Raw genomic sequence first — 20296 nt, 5'->3', positions numbered from 1 at the left:
ATCTTGTTCTATTTCAATACACGGCGAAGCCACCCTTATCACCACTATTACATCCAGTAGGCTACAATAGTATAGGATAAAGTTATAATGATTATAACTTAAATTACTGTGATAAAAGTCAAGATAAGAAATTTTCTAAGCTAACTGATTCTATTACGATTGGCATAGAAGAATGTAATATTCCACAAATTTCAGAACATTGTCCATAGAACACTCCGGGTCTGTTAATGAATGCAGAAACTTGATTTAATCTACCAGGGTAAGCATCACATTTTATACCTAAAGCTGGAGCAGCATAAGAATGTATAACGTCTCCAGAAGTTATAACAAATCTAATATGTGTTTCTTCAGGAACAATTACTCTGTTATCAACTTCTAACATTCTTAAAGCACCTTCTTCTAAGTCAGATTCTGGCACAATATATGAATCAAATTCTATAAATTCGTCACTAGAATCTAAGAAATCTGGGTATTGGTAACTTCAATATCATTGGTGACCTTCAACTGAAATAGTCATAGAAGGGTCATTAACTTCATCCATTAAATATAATAATTTGAATGAAGGAAAGGCGATTAATATTAATATAATAGCAGGTGTTATAGTTCATATTAATTCGATTAAAGTACCGTGATTTAAATATTTGTGAGAAATAGGCGATTTAGTTTCTACAAAGTATCTTATTATAGAAAATAATACTCAACCTACCGCAAATAATATTAATACTAAATAGTACATAATATTATCATGTAATTCTACCAGTCCCTCCATTTGAGGAGTAGCACTATCTTGAAAATAAATCCCTCACGCGTGTGGGGCGTCTAAGTGATAAACTAAGCTTTTTAGAAATAAATTCATATTTTAAATAGAAGTTTACGTACTTTTCCTATATTATTCATAAAGGAATTCAAATTTTATGGGTTTTACCCTGTAAAGTTAGATTATGCTACATAAAGTAATAAGAAAGCCATCATTAAAGCGAATAAACCTGTAGCTTCAGAGAAAGCAAATCCTAATATAGCATATGAGAATAATTGACCTCTCATTGAAGGATTTCTTGCTACACCTAAGATTAAAGCACCGAAAACTACACCTATTCCTACTCCAGCTCCTATTAACCCTGTTGTAGCTAAACCTGTTCCTATTATTTTGGCAACTTGTATCATGTATTATGTATTAAAAAGATATTTGTATATGGAGCTATTGTAAAGGCAAAAGACTATATTACTCATCTTTTGGTAATTTTTTTTTTACTTAGGCTAAACCATGAATTTGTATAAAGTAAATTTATTCACTGTTGTACCGACTACGTCGGGACAGAAGCCCCTCTAGGACCGCAGGCTGACTACGAAGTACGAAGACTTCGTAGCCAGCAGGCAGCAGGCAGCTTCAGCCAATTTAGCAGCTTAGGGCGGTAAAACCGCCGCGACTTCCTAGTAAAACCGCGGTGAGACAGGAAGAATTTAAGCTACTAAAGACAGCTAAATCTAATAATTTAGTATCTTTACGATATTAACCTGCTTATAGGCTATACTTTTACTACTATACTCATATATTAAGAATAATAGTATATTGAAGATTAAAATCTTCAACTTGCTATTATTGCATTGGCTTGAGCTGTAGTTGTCCCTGATGGTATAACACCTATGAAACGAGATTGTGATAGCTTTTCATTAAATATTGGATCATTTATCCCATTTCATGCGTTTAAAGCTATTAGTTTTTGCTCATAATCAGTCCTGCTAATTTCACAGTTATTATATTGAGCTAATAGATACAGTCTATGTCATTGTTTAACTCTTAAATAATGATCGTGATAAAAACTGTGACGGTGAGAGTAGCTTATATCCGTTACTAGACAAGGTTTACCTTTCATAGTTAGATCTAATACTATCGGATTTTTTCTATATAGACCCTGTTTGATAACAAATTTCCCTATATTATGACGATGTCTCATATCAAGTCTATAAGCTTCATATAGATTATAATTATTTAGCTGGTATCTCACGTGAATTCGATTATTTTTTTTTCAATCATTTTGATAAGGAGATTCATAATACTTTTCTAGAACAAAAATATCTCTAGATGATGATAGATGAGGTATTTCCCCTGAAATACTTGGTAAACTAGTAGATTGATTAATAACTACTACAAATTTCCATTGAGAATTTTCTATTCCAATATTGTCATTTTCCGTAATAAGTTTAAACAAAGGTATCTGTACTGAAGAGTCAAATAGTTTAATACCAGGTAGAACTACGACATTAGGGTTTATTTTTGATAAATCAAATATAACAGAACGTAATTTTACAGGAATAAGTTCTTGTCCTTGACCTCTTGGAGATACGAAAAGAAATAGATCTAGATTTTCTTTTACATATGTTAGGTGCTTTAAATGAATAAGCTCTTGAATATTCAAGTCTATATTATATAATTGATATGTTTTTTCATTGTTTAAATTAAATGTAGATGCTGCCTCTCGCTTTATACTCTCTTCTTGTCCTAATATATCAAGATCCGGTTCCTGTGCGTCCACGGTACTTAATGGAATTGCAGCATAAACAAGGTCTCAAAATACATTATTACTATAAAAATAGGTTTTAATTTTTTTATAACTATCCGAGATTGCGTCTAAAATAGATTGAACAGAAGATCAAATTTTTAAATTTAAAATATCCTCAGTAATATATACTATTAAATTTAATCTACTAGTTAGTACATTAAGAGCTAATTGATGGAAAGTTAAAGGTAATATAAGGGGTGTAGAATATATTAAATTGAAACGAAGAAGATAAAATGAAGATATTAATAATAAACTATTAAACAAAGTCTTTTTTATACCATATTTTTTAATTTTTTTTACATAAACAAAAAATATAAGTATAAAGCCAATGAATGCACAGAGGTATTGTAAAGATTTATTATCTTGTATAGTTAAAAAATCTTGAGTATTTATCATATATATACTGAATGTTACTATAAATAGAAGCAGAATTTGTTTAACTATTGAAATTACAAAGGCTAAAATTGAAAATTTGGGGTGATTATATCTATAATAAATAGAAAATATAAACAAGTATAAAGACCAGCTAAATCCTTGAATTCAAATTTCATTTCCTCCATTTTGAATTAGAAATTGCTGGATATTTTGTATTCAATTTTCATTTTGAGTTAGAAATTGCTGTATATCAATTAGAAATTGTTTTCCATATTGATCAGCAAAGTAGTAACTCAATAAACCAAATGAATATGTCATCATATTATATATGGGGTTAAAATTAGTTTTGACAAAACGTGTGTTGAAATCGAGTCGATTTATAACAATCAACAACTGATTGTCTACTATCTATTTTTAAGGTATTTTTACCTAATTCGAATACAAACCCTATACTAATAATAATAATAAATGCCATTACAGTTGCTAATCCGTACTGACCATTATCGTATAGACTAACAGCATAAGGATATAAAATTAAAATTTCTAAATCTAATAGTAAAAAAACTAAAGCAAAAATAAAGAATTTTATACCAAATTGAGTTCTATTTTGACCTAAGAAACTATGAAAACCACATTCAAATATACTATATTTTTCTTGGTAAGGCTTATGTGGAGCTAAAAAAAAGTTAAGATAGAAAAATATGAAAAAAAATGTCATGCTACTCATTAAAAATTAAATAAAATTTGCACCAATATGGTACCCATGCTTAATCATTCATTATTTATAAATACAAATAATAATATTACTAAAGTAATAACAGAAATAACCAAAGCTATAGGACTAGCTATAACTATGTTATTATGTTTAAATTCTAAAGATTTAATAAAATTATTAGATTTATCGTAAACATTACCGTGTAAAGTTAAATTTTCCAATAAAGGATTAACTTTATACTCTGGTTTGTAGAAGAAAATTTCTTTTACAATAGTTAAATAATATACTCCACCTACAACACTAGTTAAAATAGCAATTAATGTTATAAATATATATCCTTTATCTAAAGCTGCGCTTAATACCATTTGTTTTCCAAAGAATCCTACCATGGGTGGTATACCCATAAAAGAGAATATTGTAATAGTAAAACTTATAGCTAATAAAGGATTTATATAAAAATATCCTCTTAATTGATTAATTAATTGTACTGGAGAATTATTTTTATCTAATAGTTCTTGATGTTCTTTATTAGTAGTTACATAACGATAGAAAGAAAATCCTATAGCTATTATTATAATAAAGGCATTTAAATTACTTATAGTATATTGTGTTAAATAAAATATAAAAGCTTGAGTAGATTCTATACTTGATATACCTAAAGCTAATAACATATAACCAACGTGAGATATAGTACTATAAGCAAATAATCTTTTTATTCTAAATTGTGTTAAACCTACAACTGTACCTATAATTAATGAAAATAATGAACTTATTATTAAACCAAAAGTTCAATTTACATCTTGTCCTCCTCCGGAGCCTCCGGATGAATAAAAGTTATTACTTGTATAATAAACTAATTCTAATAAAAATATTAATATAGATATTTTAGCAACTAAAGCTACAAATGTTGTAACTATAGTAGGTATAGCGTCATAAACATCAGGAGATCAGAAATGGAAAGGAGCTGCACTTATTTTAAATAAGAACCCAATACTAAAAACTAATAAAGAAAAGTTTATATAATATGGTTGATATCAGTAAGTTATGTCACTAAAATCACTTATACTATTAATAACGTATAAACTGTCTAAATTAGTAGTACCTGAATTTGCATATAATAAAGCTGTACCTAATAAGATAAAACATGAACTTAATCCACCTAATAGGAAATAAATTAAACCTCCAGTAGTAGATAATTCAGAATTTCTATAGATTGTACTTAATATATATAAACCATAACTTTGTAATTCTATTGAAAGGAATATAGATACTAAATCATTAGTTGATATTAAGAAAACCGCACCTAGAATAATAAATAATAAAATTAAAGGGTATTCTATTATTTTTAAATGTTCTCCCATTTTATTAATAATTTTGGTTCTATAATAAATAAATTTATTAAACAATAATTGATTTAAAGAAGAGTATTCTGGAACTCATACTTTTCTAGGATGAAAACTTGTTAATTGTATAATTAATATACTTATAAAATATATAAAAATATGGAAAATTTGTGTAATATTAGTTATATGGAGTAAACCTCCATGTAACCCAATTCCATTACTTACTAAAGATAAGCTCATAGTATCTTGTAAAATACAATAAACTAAAGCTAAAATAGCTACTCTATTAAAAAGTATTGAAATATCTCGTCTTATTGTGACGGCGTTGGATAGTAATATAAATAGTATCGAAGTTATTATCATATTAAATTTTTATAACCAGGAGGGAAAATCGAATTCCCATTTTTAATGCATGAAATTAAAGTTTTAACCAATTAAACTATCCGGGTGGGGTGAATACCCTGGTTCGAACAGGGAACATACTGTGCCACAAACAGTCGATCTACCAATTGAACTATATCCACCTTATGTTGGAGTGATTCGAACACTCAATTGTAAATACCAAAAATTTATGACTTACCTATTAGTCTACAACATAATTTTATAAGGTGAACCCGACTTGAACGGGTACGATAAATAAATATCAAACAGACCTAAACTGTTAATGTCTACCAATTCCATCATCACCTTTTTTTAATGCGGCTGCGAAGCCGCAGCCGAAATGTTTACTTATTTATCTTCACCTTTTTTAATGCTCGAGATAAGACTTGAACTTATAACCAAAATAGCTTCAATATTTTGCTCTACCAATTGAGCTTCACGAGCTTTACTATAGTGGAGACATCAGGAATCGAACCTGAAATGTTGATATGCAAAATCAAAGTCTTACCAATTAAACTATATCCCCTTTATTCATTATTATCCGAAAAACGACTTGAACGTTTACGAAATTTCATCAGTATTGTTTAAGAATACCCTGTCTACCTATTCCAGCACTCGGATTTAAAGCTTGGCTAGCCCTGCGTAGTGCGTAGCGCGTAGCAGGGATCGAAGCCATATTCCACAATGAATAAGGCTAAAGTGAGTTGAACACTTATGATTACTGTCATGAGCAGTATACTTTACCAATTAAGCTATAGCCTCTATTATACGGATAAAGGATTCGCACCTTTATATTTTGATCATGAGTCAAAAATGTTACTATTACATCAATCCGCTTAGACTAGGCGGGGTTTGAACCCGCGTATGTAGCATTGAAAGAGCTATGTCTTTACCACTTGACTACTAATCCTCATGGTAAGCCCAGTGCAAGTATCGCGCTTGCGTCTATTGATTACAAAACAATTGCATTACTTTTATGCTAACCAGGCTTTCATTTGTGTAAATTTTCACACACCTTTAGTGTTAGTTGCCGACGTAGTCGAGCTTGCGCGACGTAGTCGAACAATACGAAGCCAGCCGGGCTTCACTATCCTGAAGCTCGCCAGTAACTAACAAAATGAATAAAATGTAAGATATATTAATAAATAGTTACTTTAAAATTAGTACTTTGTATCTAAAGATCTCTAGATCATTACAAACAAAGCCTATTGCAATAATAATAATATTATGCCGTAATAGTATATTACGTGAATTAGAAATATCTTAAGGTAAGCTTCGTGCCTATATGCTTTCAGCACTTATCTTTAACTAACTTAGCTTTCCTGCCGTGCCTATAATATATATTTACTTAAGTGAAAGTAACATCCCTTATAAAAATACAAATTTTTATAATAAATTAATATTGGGCTTATAAACAACAGGTAAACCAGAGGTTAACAATTAATATAACCTAGCCTTTTGAGTTAAGTTTTTCCTGTTCCTTTCGTACAAAGGTTAATCCTTATTTTATTCAAATTCCCTCTAGAAGATAGAAACCATACTGTCTCACGACGTATTTAACCCAGCTCATGTAACTTTTTAATCGACGAACAGTCGTACCCTACATAGTTTCTGCATCCATGAGGATAAGTTAAGCCGACATCGAGGTGCCAAACCGCGCACTCATTTTGTACACTCTTGCGCAAATTAGCCTGTTCTACATGTTATCATAATAAATTTTATTTCCATTTTTCACAAAATGGTTCAGACTATGTCTTCATTTTTATTTTTACCATAACTTATTTAGTATTATGAGTCTTAGTTAGACTACTAAATAGAATTATTTACCACTTACTCAACCTTTTACAGCGAAAGATCCTACACGACGTTTGGATGTAGATAATGAATAAATTACATTAGGTTTAAAATAACCTCTGTAAGTTACTGTAGATAATTTTTTATAAGAAGAATCTATATTCTTTAATCCTCCTTTTCATTTAATTTTAAATTGAGATCTATCCGCTCTATTCCGTCTTGTTAATCTTCCTTTAACTTCTAATCTTATACCTCCTAAATTTTTATAGTTAATAGAATTAAATATTTTATTTGAAATATTGCTACCTTGCAATTTCGAATTTTTTTCTTCTAGATTCTCTAATAATGAATTTAAAAAACAAGAATATCTATATTTTTTGTGCGGCTGCGCCTTCGCCGCCGCGCTTAGTATAGAAACTAAACTTAAATTAGGATAACTATTTTCTAATAAAGTTGAATCTTTAGACTTCATAATACTAGTTTTTTCCTGAATTCTATTTATTTCAGGTAATCTAGCTACTTTTAATAAACTATCCATTACTGTTATAACCTGAGATTTAGGTTTTCTTAATTTTAAAGATAAAACTTGAGTAAAAATCTCCGGATTAAAAACCAAAGATTTTAAATTTATTATATTAAATTCAATAGTTTTATTAAATATTCTAGATAACATATTACTTAATTTATATAAATAAATATTTCTTTCAAATTTGTATTTATTTAAATAATAATTTAATTGGTATTGTCTTAATAAATCGAATTGATCAAAACAAGATTTTTTAACTTGTCTACTTAAGTATAATTTTAAATATAAATTAAAACATTGTAAAGACTCAGTTAAAAATTTATATTTAGAAAAAAGAATTTGTTTTTGATCTTGGTTTTTAACTAAAGCAATACTATTTGTATTAGTTAATAAGCTTGTGCTCACACTGCTCACACTGCTCACACTTTGTATTTTTTTCAGGCGAAGCACAAATCCATCTTTAAATGAATTTAAAACTTTATCTTCTCAAGATTGAGCTAATTTTTTATATTCATTATATATAAGATTTTTCCCTATATTGACAGTGTATAAAGTTATTATAGCTTTAGAATTTGTATGTTTTGTTTCCATTTTACTTACATAGATTTTTTTTAATAATAAAGTTCTTTTTCTAGGAGATATGAATTTTGATCCTATGAATTTATGATCAGCAAAATGTAAATTAAAGTAACTTTGTATTACTTTATTTGCATTTATATTATCTATAGGCATATTTTGCATATTTTTTTTATAATATGAATAAATAGTGCTTTTTCATTCTTTAGAAACAGGAGGTAAATATTTAACTCTACCTGTATCATTTAATCTAGAATTAAATGGTGTTAATTTAAACTTATTGTTTAAATTAGTACGAAAAATTTTAGCGTTTGTATTTAGAGCTTTTGCTTTCATAAAAATAAATTTGATTCTCTTTTTATCTTTTTTTTATAAGTGTATGGTAATAAAAATGTTGGGTGTTAAAAAGGATTATTGTTAGCATAACTCACCTTATAGTCGTTGAACGATTTTATCTTAAATAATTATGCCAAGATAAATTTCGCTTCAAATCTACTTAAATAAGTAATTCTTGAAATTAACCCAATATATTATCAATAATTTCTGGCTACGAAGACTTCGTACTTCGTACTTCGTACTTCGTACGCAGCCCTAAAAATATTGAAGGACAAACATCCCTAGCGTAGCTTTTCCAATAATCCAAGATCTTTCCTTTTTGCATCTTGTGATCCTATGCCCTGCTTACGCAACTGTAAGATTTGTTGTTAATCAAACAGTAAGGCACGAATAAGCCGTTGAGCTTTTCAGGTATTTATCATTTTTATTAAAAGAAGCTTGGCGGCTTCGCAGCCGCAGCCACCTCTTAATAACTCAAAAATAGTAGAAAAATTTCATACTATTTTTTTTCTACCGCTACTCCCACTATAGTGAAAATCGTACCTAAATATCCATCCCTATCTACAACCAGGGTAGATAAAGAGAATTTTATAAGATTAAATATAGTAAAACTACATAAAATCACAAACAACGTTATAGCCGAACTGAACTCGCGCAGCTCCGCGCGGCTCCGCCTATAACAAATAATTTTTAGACACTCCCTTTTACTCTTTAAGGGGCCTGTGCCCCACATAAACTGTCTCCTAACAATATATTCCTTACCTAAGGCCACTTTTAAGTCAGATTCGGTTAATTCTTTCTTTCCTCTAGTTTGGGCAGCACGGCATACGCCACGTTGCATACACAGCACGGCATACGCAACGTTGCTTACACAGCACGGCATACACCACGTTGCTTACACAGGGAGGAGCCAAAAAATTACTTCTGAAGTATGAAGTAAAAATAAAGGATTTTCATTTTTATTGAATCAATGTACCTTATAATCTGAAAATTAATCCATCATACCCTATAATTAGTAACAGTAAAGCTGCATAGGGTCTTCTCGTCTAACTAGAGGTAAACTGTATCTGCACAGTTATTCCAATTTCACTGAGTCAATCATAGAGACAGCTGTTGTATCGTTACATCATTCATGCAAGACCGCATTTAACGGCCAAGGCATTTCGCTACCTTAGGACCCTCACGTTAAGGCCGCCATTAACCGGGGGTTCCTTCAACACCAAACTTTTTGAGAATTTAGTTAAATTCGTTAACCAGCCGGCATCGGGCAGACATCACACTCAATACTTCGATTTTTAATCTTTTAGCAAAGTGCTGTGTTTTAATTAAACAGTCGTACAACACTATTTTATGCTTCTTCCTTTTTACCCGATATTAATCAGGACTAATGAGCTCTCCTTATCCCGAAGTTACGGTAGTTAGTTTGCCGAGTTCCTTTATGATTGTTAGCTCATTTACGCCTTCGTATTCTCTACTAGCTTACTTGTTTTAGTTTCTAGGTACGGTTATTTTTTCATCTTAATAGCGACTTCGTTGCCGAAGCGCAATAAGATATATTACTATTTTTTCCAGCACACTTATCACTTGTAAATGTTGTCATTTAGTAAAAAAGATTTTCTCATCGTTTAAACCTTTAGATTTAGAACTTAGAGGCCGTTACTTTAAGGGGATTACCCATCCATAAGCTTTAGGCGGAGGATTTGAAAAGGCCGGTGACAAGTTTTTACCTTATTGCCTTTCTCTTCGTATCCTTCTTATTCGTTACTCATGTCACCATTCTCACTTGAATTGTTTGTTATATATTTCTTCACAGAAGAAATATCTTAATTTCATTCAACGTTCTGCTACCCCACAAAATTACAATAATATATAGTGTAAAATATGGACAAGGTGTCGGTATATTGTTTAGATCCGTTAAATTTTCGATGCTTTTAAAACTTAACAAGCGCTCTGTTACGAAATCTTCAAAAATTGGCTGCTTCTAAGCCTATCTCCTTGTCGACTTTAATAAAAACTTTCTTAATTTCACTTAACTAATAATTTTGGAACCTTAACTCTTGTTCTGGGCTGTTTCCCTTTTGACATACAACCTTATCATTCTATGTCTGATAACTCAAGATCCATCTTTGCCATTCCGAGTCTACATACTCACCGATAGAATCTCCACGATCCCCCGATATATACAAATCAACATGTTGTTTTAGTTTAAACTAAAATGAAAACATCTTGTCTGAGATTAAATTCTGTACCTGCTAAGATGTACTCAAATTGCCTACTGTTATAGGTTTCGCAGAAAACCAGCTATCCTAGTCAGTGTTGTCTTTCACTACCTACCACAATTCTTCGGATATCTTTACAACGATAACCCGTTCGGACTTTTATAATCCTGATTGTGGTAAAATCACCAGGCTTCGGGTCTAACTTTAGACACTATTCGTTATTTTAACGATTGGTTTATCTACGCTTTCACTCGCATCTAATGTTAACTTGGTGACCCATTATGCAAAAGGTACGTTCTCACTTATTTATTTTGCTCGAACTGCTTATAAAACTACTAATTCTAATCGTTCTCTCATGATACTATTCACTATCGCTTATGTATTATATTTAGCCTTTGAGGAAGGTTCCCCGAGACCGACCCAAGGTCGGCTATAAATTCAAACAGTTTCTAAACCATTTTACTTATTAATATATAGGCTTTTCTACTTTCACTCACGCTAATCGTAGAATCTCTTTTGATTTCTTTTCCTGAAGTTACTAAGATATTTCAATTCACTTCGTTTATTATAAAACTTCTCTTAGGGTTTATATTTAAAATAAGTTTTTGGCGCCGAAAAAGAATTTATACTAGAGCTCTCCGGACTTCGCAGCCAGGAAGGAGCCTTAATAGAAATTATTTTTTACACTAAATTCTTAATTTGACTAAATAAATCATACCCTTTAATACATAGCCAGATTTCCATAATAGTTTCTTTGTATACTTATATATTTTCATATAAATATATGTTCTATATCAATTACATTTCTATTCATTCCATATCAGATTATTGCGGTTCGAACGCAACTATTCTCCTTCCCAAAAGGAGCGCCTAACCAACCCGGCCCTAATCTGTACAAGGTAAATTTGTGTCGGCAATGGTTACATTATAGCAACCTGTATTTATGATACTAGGTTATTTGACGGCTGCGTACGAAGTACGAAGACTTCGTAACCCGGACTTCGTAGCCGTGATCACAAAACAGAGAATATGGGATTCGAACCCATGATGGGAGAGTCCCATACCAGAACTCAAGGCCGGCACTTTAAACCACTCAGTCAATTCTCTTTTTTACGTTCTAGGCGTAAGCTCAGCTTTGCTAGAACTAACTTGTTTACCTTTTAATTCTTCCAAGAATCGAACTTGAATTTCATTCTTATCAAAAATGCACTTTACCGTTAAGTTAAAGAATTTTGTGGGCGGCTTCGCCCTCATCAGGTTTTATCTAGAATGGGCGCTGATCCCCAGAAGGATATGGAGGTGCGCCCGAACCCGGTACGTTGCCCCTCAGACTAGAACTAGATTCACTAGTATGATCATAATAACAATAAGTAATCCTTCCCCATTTTACTAGTACTAGATTATTCTCTTTTACTATATTGTTATCATGACAAGAGTACTCAGATTCGAACTAAGAATTTGAAGGTTGAAGCTTCTTGTTTTACCATTAAACTATACTCTTTTTAAGGAATAAGTGACTCGAACACTTAACCTACCGTGTGTAAAACGGTTGCTCTACCATTGAGCTAATCCCTTTGTTTTTTTGTTTTATTGTAATTACAATTGCTCCTATCATAGCTAATAATAAAATAAAACTTGTTAATATTAGTCACATACTATGACTTGTATATAATATATTCCCTATACTAGATATATGACTTGTTTCGATTAAATTACCATCTCAACTACTGCTTGTAGCAAAAAATAGATCAGAACTTCCCTCTTTAGCTACATTTGATATTTGAGAGTTCGAGCCAAAACTATTGAATATTTTATTATAGTCAGAAATACCATTGAATGAAGTATGATATAATACATTATTTAAGGCGGAGCTGTGGTTTGAATTATTTAAAATAGCTAAATCATATGGTAAAAATTGGAAAATTAAATAATTAAATAAAATTGTTATAAATAAAGCTAAAGGTATACTATTTTTAGTATTACTTTGTAACTCACTAACTCTAATATTAATTAACATTAAAATAAACAGAAATAATATAGAGACAGCACCGACATAGACAATTAAATAAGATAAACCTATAAAATTTAAACCTAATAATATTAAGTAAGAAGATACCATTCCAAATAATCCTATTAAAAATAAAACAGAAACTATAGGGTTTTTACTGACAATTGTCAGAATGGCACATAATATGGCCAATATGGAAACAATATCCAAAGCACTAGTTTTAAATCCACTAGTATATATTTCATCTATGATAAATAAATTAGTCATATTGTACAGAATTATTTTACCCTTTAGTAGGGAAGGAGTTATAACAAGAATAAATCTTGAAAACTAAGTAATTCTGTAACGGAAAGAAGGCGACTCGAACACCCAAATGTTTTCACATAATATTTAGCAAATATCTTGCCCTACCTATGGCGACCTTTCCTTACCCCCGACTACGACTACGTCGGGACAAAAGCACAAATCTGATGAATAGCATACTTTAATAGTAATCGAACTAAGTCGGCATCGAACCGACATCCCTTTTCGTGACAGGAAAAGTCTTTACCAATTAAGCTATTAGTTCAACTATTTACGGTTAGTTGGAATCGAACCAACACACTCTGTTTGGAAGACAGCAATCCTACCATTAAATGATAACCGTTTTAATACTTCGTAGCAAGCTCGCAAGCTCGCAAGCTACTTCTGCCTGCCGTAGGATGGATGCACACATGCCTAAATTAGCTTATTAGTAATTTATTCTTTATAATAAATATTTACATAGTAGTAAACAAGTAGGATCTATTGGATTCGAACCAATATCATAATGATTAAAAGTCATATGTATTCACCATTATACTAAAATCCCTAACGCTACGCTCCTCCTGCCTGCCGTAGGATGGATGGATGGCGCACTCCACCAATACTAATACTCTACTTCTAGTACTAATAATCTACTTCTAACCCTAGTTGCCTCGTACGAGGCTATAGCTACTCACAAAGTAGCCTGCAAAAAAAAATGTAAATAAAATTAGAATTTAGATGACTTATTTCTTTGGCTTAATACGTCTTGATACTTCATCGGATTGCTCCGAAAGATTTCTTTTATGCATAGTAAGATTAGAAAGCTGGTTAGTAATCGATTGTACGTCTTTGTCTTTTTCAGAAGGGACTATCTCAGGATATGATTTGATTAGAGAGTTAATATTTTCTTGTATGGATCTTTGATACCTCTTCATCCCTCTCTTTAGATTTTTTATTTGAGTAGTAGCTTCATTTGAGTCCATTTCAGTGTTATTTTTAATTTTTTCGATCTGCTCCAGATATCGAGATATCTCTCTATCTCTCATTTCGATAAAGTTTAACTTAACTTGGTCAGCTCCCGTTACTTTAGATTTTAATAATTGAATAATTTCTTGTCTAAATGAAGGAAGAGATACGAACTTCTTGCTAAATTTATGCTCTCGTCTAGAAAAAGTATCATCTCCTGTGTTAGTAATACCTGAACTACCTCCAGTTGTACTAATAGTACCTGATGATGATGCACCTCCAGCTGAGCTGATAGTACCATCAGGCCCACCCATAGTCATAAGATTTGAAGAACCACCCATAGTCATATGATTTGAACAACTTTCTTCTACTATACCCTTAATCCCTAATCTCGCGGCTAAGCCTATAGTCCCTGTAATAAAATATTCAGCGTACTCAGTATTATCTAATGCAATAAAATTAAGTAAAAAAAGAACAATACCGGAGTATTTTATTAAACCAACTAAAATAAGGACAAATAAACCTACAATTATATTTACCCAAGTAAAATGCTTTGCAATTAAAGAAAAAATTTTCATCATATTTATTTTCATCATATTTTTCATCATAGTTTTTTTCATCATAGTTTTTACCTTACGATCCTCAATAATAAATTGATACATAAAGAAAAAGTCATACAACATCGACAAAATGTCAGTATAAAATTCCACCTTCAAATCCTAAGTGATGATTATCTGTTAAATGGTAAGCATATATTCTTCATAACCCTACTCCGATAAATATTGTACCAATTATAACGTGAAATCCGTGAAATCCTGTACCAAAGTAGAAACATGAACCAAATGCACCATCACTAATTGTGAAAGATGACACTGAATATTCTACACCTTGGAAAGCAGTAAACACTATAGCTAATACTACTGTAGCGATTGCACCGTATATAGCTCCAGCTCTGTCTCCTTGAATTAAAGCGTGATGACTGTAAGTCACAGTAGCTCCACTAGATAATAATATAATTGTATTAAGTAATGGTAATTCAAAAGGATTTATAGGGTCTATACCCATAGGTGGTCATTGTGCACCTAATTCAACTGTAGGTGTTAAAGCGCTATGGAAAAATGCTCAGAATATAGCAACAAAGAACATTAATTCAGATACTATAAAAAGTATTACACCTAAATTAAGTCCTTTTTGTACAGCTAAAGTATGATTACCCAAGAATGTACCTTCTGCTATTATATCTCTAAATCATAAAGTCATAGAACTTACAACTAAAAATAAACCTATGTAAGTAAATACATAAGCGTTAGCAAAATTATGCATTGCTAGTGCTGAATTTAAAGTTAAAGATAATAAACTCAGACTAGTATAAAGTGGTCAAGGAGATGGAGAAACTAAATGAAAAGGATGATCTTGAAAATTACTTCTTGTTAAATTTAACATATACATTTTTTGAACTACTGAACAGCTAGGCGTATAGAATTACCCTTTTTGATCATCGAGCCCTTAAGAGGAATCGAACCTCTATCATAATATTAACAGTATTATGCTCTACCGTTGAGCTATAAAGGCGAACTTAGGAGACAAGAGATTCGAACTCTTAAAGCAGAAAATTGCTATTGAGTTTACAGCTCAACCCTTCTTGCCAATAAAGGAACTCTCCTTATAACAATATAACCCAAGATTCTACCTTTGATAAAACCAAAGGTATTACCTCTTAGATCTAACCTTTTAGAACGACTTATATTGCTATCCTTTTTAAGTTTAATAACCCCGTGCAACTTCCGCTACACGAACCATATTTCGACTTAACACTAATCAGAATAACGCATACGAAGAATCCCATTATAATATAATAATCCAATTTATAAAAGAGATTATAACAGAAGAGCAAACTTATTGCGTAAACTCCTTTCAGCATGCGACGAGTGGTTAGTACCAATCCGAGATGAAATTCACCGTGACATGGTGATTCACGATTACTAGTAATTACTTATTCATATAGTCGAGTTTCAGACTACAATCCTTGTATAATTTATATCCTTTTTTTTGAGATTAGCTAAAATTCGCATTTTCGCATCTCTTTGTTAAGGACTACGTGGCACGTCTATAGCCCATAACATAAGGGCCATGATGACTTGTCTTATTCCTTCTTATCTTTTCCGCTATAAAGAAAGATTGCTTTATAAAATATTCTATAAATAAAGCAAAGGATTCCGTTAATTCCATGGCAAAACCACAGTTTCACAACATTAACTGTAAACAGCCGTGCAACTCCTGTATCTAGGAACTAGATATTCAAGTTATGGTAAGGTTTTTCGTGGATCATCGAATTAAATAACATACTTCACTACTGGTGTCAGAAACGGCCTAGTGATTTCAGTTCCTGCGTTGCCACATTACTCTTGAGGTGAAATGCTTTCATTTTCATTTATAGACTAAGTTTAGGGTTTAAGACATTTTCATATATAGACTATATTCCGATGTCTAGTACCTTGCCTTACATGTAAGGCTGAATTTTACCTCTACTCCTCAGTTTCTTCTAAAGACTAAATTTTATCTTTACTCTTTAGCTTCTTCTAAATCCGAAATTTTGTGCCTACGAAGTAGGCACTCATTTACACATAAAAATAAAATTCCATACCTAGTCCATGGCATTCATCATTGTCTGCAAAGACTACTAGGGTGTCAAATCCTGTTTGTTCTCTATGCCTTCGTCCTCCAACGTCAGTTATTACATAAAAGACAGCCTTCGCCTTTATCAGTCCTTTTGGTATCACAGAATATAATCTCTCCACCTCAAGTACGGTCTTCTCACATATAACTCTAGTCAAGTACTCCTTTGAATTAAGGTATTTTGACCGTCTGGGTACCCTTTAAACCTATTTAATATGAATAATGCTCGTCTCTTACGTATTACCGCGACTGCTGGCACGTAATTAGTCAAGACTAGTATACATATTATCATTATTAATACGTACTTAAAACTTTATTTTAGTAGTTACAATTCTATTTCGTTTACCCAAATTGCCAGTTCAGCCGTTAGGCCATTGACCAAAATTCCCCACTGCTGTACCTATTTTGCATTGGGCTTTTTTCAGACCCAATGTGACCGATCAACCTTTCAGTTACGGTTACGAGATTTTAAGGCTAGTGAAGACATTACCTTTACTACTACCTCTCTCGACGATATTAATCTTCATCCTAAAGCGGCTTTATAAGCCTTTATTATTATGTGGGATTTTATCCCTCACTTTAAGGTAGTGAAAATATCATATACTCACCTGTACACCACTTATTAATTAAATTCTTCATTAAATTAATCGTTCGATTAGCATGTGTCAAGCATTTGGACAGCATTCATTCAGAGCCATCACCAAACTCATCTATATAATTATTTTGATGTCTAAAATATCATCTGACATGATATCAAATACATCACTAATCCATCTAAACTTTTTAGGATAAGATTACGCTCCTTTTATTATAGATGTAAAGTACAAATTACTTTGTTGAAATACAGAATTAACAATATATTTAGTACTTACCATTCCCGACCTAAATTTGAAATATTACACTTATATAAGGACTGTTTTGGTATGCACTTAAGGTTTTTGTGATTAACAAATAAACCTATATCATATTAAATATGATACCAAGTACATAAACATCTAATATCATCTCAAAAAATTTATAAAAATCGGCTTAATTGTCCGTTTAAACTAAGATCATAAAGATCACTTTTTCTTAAAATTAACTTATTGGTGCTATAATTTTGATTCATTTATTTTTTATACATTCCACCAATTTGAATTTATTGTTTAATGAATTAAAACTACTTGTTTACCTCTATTTTAAATAGAATTAGTAACAAGAAAACTAGATAGAAGGTTAAATTTTAAATATTTTCTATACAAATGACCATTATTTTTATATTGATAATTGTTAATTATCTATTTTCTAACGAATAACTAGGAGAACTTTCATTTTTTATCACTAAATATATCCATAATACTAAGATTTTTATTCTAGATTAAGCAATATAAGGGTATATAGGACTTGAACCTATAGCTAAGCGGCCGTAATGCTCTTCTTTACCTTTAAGATAATACCCTCTACAAAAAACAATATAAATTTTATGAGTGTTTTGTTTAATATAAGTTAGCTGTAAACTACTAACTTTGTTCCTTAATGTAAGTCTAATCCATCTTTTACATAACCGCTTGTTAAAACTACAAACACTTGAGCTTGTATAAATGCAATACCTAATTCTAAACCAGAAAAAGCTATTATAAATGCTAAAGGTACTAATCCTAAGAAGAAGAATATAAATCCAGAAGTCATAATATTGTAAGTAAATCCTGCCAATATATGTAATAACATATGACCTGATAATATATTCGCGGCTAATCTAAGCCCTAAAGAAATATTTCTAGCTAAGTATGAAATAAATTCTATTAATACCAATAAAGGTAATAAAGCTAAAGGACAACCAGCTGGTACTAATAAAGAAAAGAATTTTAAACCATGTTTTTGGAATCCTAGGATAGTTGCACCTAAAACAATAGTAAAACTAAGAGCGAATGTTAAAACGAAATGACTAGTTGATGCAAAACTGTAAGGAACCATTCCTATTAAATTATTTATTAATATAAATATAAATAAAGTGTAAATAAATGGGAAGTAAACTTGACCACTTCTTGCATTTATTTGATTTACTACTATACCGTGTATAGTTGCGTATAACGATTCTTGGCTTATTGATCAGTTATTACTAACTAATTTGTTATTGTTTATACTTAATATACTTAAAATTAATGTGAAAACTAATCCAATTGTTAAGTATAATCCTATATTAGTTATAGATATATGTAAATCGCTTAATATAGGTAAATCTATACTTAATAAATCTCTTATTTCAAATTGAGTTAAAGGACTTGAAATTTCTTTATATAAATTGTTTAAACTTAAAGTATTCATAGTATACTCTAAGCTTTTTCGATCGACCTCGAATAATCTAAATATCTCTATTTTATTATAACGCAAATTTGTCTAACAAATTTGATATAAAAAGACGAGCTACAAATAGATTAACTATTCTTGGTAACACATATTTCGAAAAGACGTAAGTAAGTACTACAATTATAGCAAAAGCAAAAGTTACTTCGTTAATAAAATAAAAAGGTACTAATTGAGGCATTTTTGTTTAATATTTATTATTTCAATACCGTGAAGTTAGGTGGAGGAATTTAACCGTCGACCCAGGGTATTGGAGTCTAATATTAAACAGATTACCTGTTATATGACTTGGTAATGTTTATATTAAAATTAGTGTATCTATTTTTATATTTTTCATGTAAATAATAGATAGAAGATAAAAAAATAAATAGATTATATCTTCCGCCAGCGGTTTTACCAGTCGGCCACGAATGAAAATAAACTATAGAAAAGGCTAATCACCCCCATCTGCATCTTGAATATCAGGCATTTCTGTTGCTTGTTTTTCTAATACATAATCTAAAGGTGATTGTTTACCATCTCATTTTTTCGTCGGATTTTCATCTGAATCAGATGATAACGGACGTTTATTATTTTCATTTAAGTGACTTTCGTCATGCTCTCTGTGATGTGAATTTTCTGAACCATTCTGGTCATTATTTTCAGATTCAGTGCCTTGAGAATTTTCTGAACCATTCTGGTCATTATTTTCATATTCACTGCTTTGAGAATTTTCTGAACCATTCTGGTCATTATATTCATATTCACTCTCTTGAGAATCTTCTGATCCTCCAGAAGTTTCTCAAGCGTTACTTGGAGCATCACGAACATGACATCCTGGACTACCTGCTATAGATTGAGTTTTAAAATCCTCAGATCCATATCTAGCCTCACCTCCACCCATAGCCGAGTCGTTTGACTCGATGGATCTCGCACGGTTAAATCCTTCCTCAGCTGCAGCTTGAAAGGGTCTACTATCTACAAAACTACTGTGTCATCTAGCTTGCCCAGGTAACACATAGGCTTGCTTTTCATCGCTAAACATTTTAAACTGAACTTCTTTATCTACACGATTTCCTAAACTTTCCGAAGAATGTTCAGGATATTTTTCTTCTATTTCTTTTTTAACCCTCTCACTTAATTTAGAAGCTTCTTCTTCAGCTATGTTAGATGCATTACGATCATGTTTAGCACAAAAAACCATATACTTATT

At 31.1% G+C, this 20296-nt stretch overlaps 9 protein-coding genes and 23 non-coding genes across 32 annotated transcripts; all 32 read right to left on the bottom strand. All coding sequences in view use genetic code 4, as the record gives it.

Moving 5' to 3' along the window:
- Nucleotides 1-103: 103 nt before the first annotated feature.
- On the bottom strand, nt 104-856 carry GLRG_18015 (cytochrome c oxidase subunit II COX2). The gene has a single exon. It carries the CDS (start codon nt 854-856, stop codon nt 104-106), a length of 753 nt encoding a protein of 250 aa, XP_008100896.1.
- An 83-nt stretch (nt 857-939) lies between these two features.
- On the bottom strand, nt 940-1164 carry GLRG_18014 (ATP synthase subunit 9). The gene has a single exon. It carries the CDS (start codon nt 1162-1164, stop codon nt 940-942), a length of 225 nt encoding a protein of 74 aa, XP_008100895.1.
- A 2112-nt stretch (nt 1165-3276) lies between these two features.
- GLRG_18013 (NADH dehydrogenase subunit 3) lies at nt 3277-3654 on the bottom strand. Its single transcript has one exon. The coding sequence runs from the start codon at nt 3652-3654 to the stop codon at nt 3277-3279; it is 378 nt and encodes a 125-aa protein (XP_008100894.1).
- Nucleotides 3655-3662: 8 nt separating this feature from the next.
- On the bottom strand, nt 3663-5357 carry GLRG_18012 (NADH dehydrogenase subunit 2). The gene has a single exon. The coding sequence runs from the start codon at nt 5355-5357 to the stop codon at nt 3663-3665; it is 1695 nt and encodes a 564-aa protein (XP_008100893.1).
- Nucleotides 5358-5370: 13 nt separating this feature from the next.
- Nucleotides 5371-5443, bottom strand: GLRG_18124. Its single transcript has one exon. It is a non-coding gene; the product is annotated as a tRNA-Met (tRNA).
- On the bottom strand, nt 5440-5518 carry GLRG_18123. Its single transcript has one exon. It is a non-coding gene; the product is annotated as a tRNA-His (tRNA).
- A 1-nt stretch (nt 5519) lies between these two features.
- Nucleotides 5520-5592, bottom strand: GLRG_18122. The gene has a single exon. It is a non-coding gene; the product is annotated as a tRNA-Gln (tRNA).
- A 6-nt stretch (nt 5593-5598) lies between these two features.
- GLRG_18121 lies at nt 5599-5684 on the bottom strand. Its single transcript has one exon. It is a non-coding gene; the product is annotated as a tRNA-Leu (tRNA).
- A 62-nt stretch (nt 5685-5746) lies between these two features.
- GLRG_18120 lies at nt 5747-5819 on the bottom strand. The gene has a single exon. It is a non-coding gene; the product is annotated as a tRNA-Phe (tRNA).
- Nucleotides 5820-5829: 10 nt separating this feature from the next.
- Nucleotides 5830-5901, bottom strand: GLRG_18119. Its single transcript has one exon. It is a non-coding gene; the product is annotated as a tRNA-Ala (tRNA).
- A 12-nt stretch (nt 5902-5913) lies between these two features.
- Nucleotides 5914-5996, bottom strand: GLRG_18118. Its single transcript has one exon. It is a non-coding gene; the product is annotated as a tRNA-Leu (tRNA).
- A 68-nt stretch (nt 5997-6064) lies between these two features.
- On the bottom strand, nt 6065-6137 carry GLRG_18117. The gene has a single exon. It is a non-coding gene; the product is annotated as a tRNA-Met (tRNA).
- A 4-nt stretch (nt 6138-6141) lies between these two features.
- On the bottom strand, nt 6142-6212 carry GLRG_18116. The gene has a single exon. It is a non-coding gene; the product is annotated as a tRNA-Met (tRNA).
- On the bottom strand, nt 6213-6285 carry GLRG_18115. The gene has a single exon. It is a non-coding gene; the product is annotated as a tRNA-Glu (tRNA).
- An 8-nt stretch (nt 6286-6293) lies between these two features.
- GLRG_18114 lies at nt 6294-6364 on the bottom strand. Its single transcript has one exon. It is a non-coding gene; the product is annotated as a tRNA-Thr (tRNA).
- Nucleotides 6365-7194: 830 nt separating this feature from the next.
- On the bottom strand, nt 7195-8607 carry GLRG_18011 (ribosomal protein S3). The gene has a single exon. It carries the CDS (start codon nt 8605-8607, stop codon nt 7195-7197), a length of 1413 nt encoding a protein of 470 aa, XP_008100892.1.
- Nucleotides 8608-11646: 3039 nt separating this feature from the next.
- On the bottom strand, nt 11647-11719 carry GLRG_18113. The gene has a single exon. It is a non-coding gene; the product is annotated as a tRNA-Pro (tRNA).
- A 128-nt stretch (nt 11720-11847) lies between these two features.
- On the bottom strand, nt 11848-11933 carry GLRG_18112. Its single transcript has one exon. It is a non-coding gene; the product is annotated as a tRNA-Ser (tRNA).
- Nucleotides 11934-11987: 54 nt separating this feature from the next.
- On the bottom strand, nt 11988-12058 carry GLRG_18111. The gene has a single exon. It is a non-coding gene; the product is annotated as a tRNA-Ile (tRNA).
- Nucleotides 12059-12256: 198 nt separating this feature from the next.
- On the bottom strand, nt 12257-12327 carry GLRG_18110. The gene has a single exon. It is a non-coding gene; the product is annotated as a tRNA-Sec (tRNA).
- Nucleotides 12328-12329: 2 nt separating this feature from the next.
- On the bottom strand, nt 12330-12401 carry GLRG_18109. Its single transcript has one exon. It is a non-coding gene; the product is annotated as a tRNA-Val (tRNA).
- Nucleotides 12358-13101, bottom strand: GLRG_18010 (NADH dehydrogenase subunit 6). Its single transcript has one exon. It carries the CDS (start codon nt 13099-13101, stop codon nt 12358-12360), a length of 744 nt encoding a protein of 247 aa, XP_008100891.1.
- Nucleotides 13102-13180: 79 nt separating this feature from the next.
- On the bottom strand, nt 13181-13261 carry GLRG_18108. The gene has a single exon. It is a non-coding gene; the product is annotated as a tRNA-Ser (tRNA).
- A 68-nt stretch (nt 13262-13329) lies between these two features.
- Nucleotides 13330-13402, bottom strand: GLRG_18107. The gene has a single exon. It is a non-coding gene; the product is annotated as a tRNA-Asp (tRNA).
- A 7-nt stretch (nt 13403-13409) lies between these two features.
- Nucleotides 13410-13480, bottom strand: GLRG_18106. Its single transcript has one exon. It is a non-coding gene; the product is annotated as a tRNA-Gly (tRNA).
- A 131-nt stretch (nt 13481-13611) lies between these two features.
- Nucleotides 13612-13684, bottom strand: GLRG_18105. The gene has a single exon. It is a non-coding gene; the product is annotated as a tRNA-Lys (tRNA).
- A 1034-nt stretch (nt 13685-14718) lies between these two features.
- Nucleotides 14719-15528, bottom strand: GLRG_18009 (cytochrome c oxidase subunit III COX3). Its single transcript has one exon. The coding sequence runs from the start codon at nt 15526-15528 to the stop codon at nt 14719-14721; it is 810 nt and encodes a 269-aa protein (XP_008100890.1).
- A 58-nt stretch (nt 15529-15586) lies between these two features.
- Nucleotides 15587-15657, bottom strand: GLRG_18104. The gene has a single exon. It is a non-coding gene; the product is annotated as a tRNA-Asn (tRNA).
- Nucleotides 15658-15662: 5 nt separating this feature from the next.
- Nucleotides 15663-15749, bottom strand: GLRG_18103. The gene has a single exon. It is a non-coding gene; the product is annotated as a tRNA-Tyr (tRNA).
- Nucleotides 15750-18129: 2380 nt separating this feature from the next.
- Nucleotides 18130-18200, bottom strand: GLRG_18102. Its single transcript has one exon. It is a non-coding gene; the product is annotated as a tRNA-Arg (tRNA).
- Nucleotides 18201-18273: 73 nt separating this feature from the next.
- On the bottom strand, nt 18274-19029 carry GLRG_18008 (ATP synthase subunit 6). The gene has a single exon. The coding sequence runs from the start codon at nt 19027-19029 to the stop codon at nt 18274-18276; it is 756 nt and encodes a 251-aa protein (XP_008100889.1).
- Nucleotides 19030-19120: 91 nt separating this feature from the next.
- GLRG_18007 (ATP synthase subunit 8) lies at nt 19121-19285 on the bottom strand. The gene has a single exon. The coding sequence runs from the start codon at nt 19283-19285 to the stop codon at nt 19121-19123; it is 165 nt and encodes a 54-aa protein (XP_008100888.1).
- Between the last annotated feature and the right edge of the window lie 1011 nt (nt 19286-20296).

Source organism: Colletotrichum graminicola, mitochondrion, assembly GCF_000149035.1.
Source record: "Colletotrichum graminicola M1.001 mitochondrion, whole genome shotgun sequence".
In the NCBI taxonomy this organism is placed as follows: domain Eukaryota; kingdom Fungi; phylum Ascomycota; class Sordariomycetes; order Glomerellales; family Glomerellaceae; genus Colletotrichum; species Colletotrichum graminicola.
Note: the sequence above shows the minus strand (reverse complement) of the source record. Positions and strands in the feature narration are given on the sequence as shown.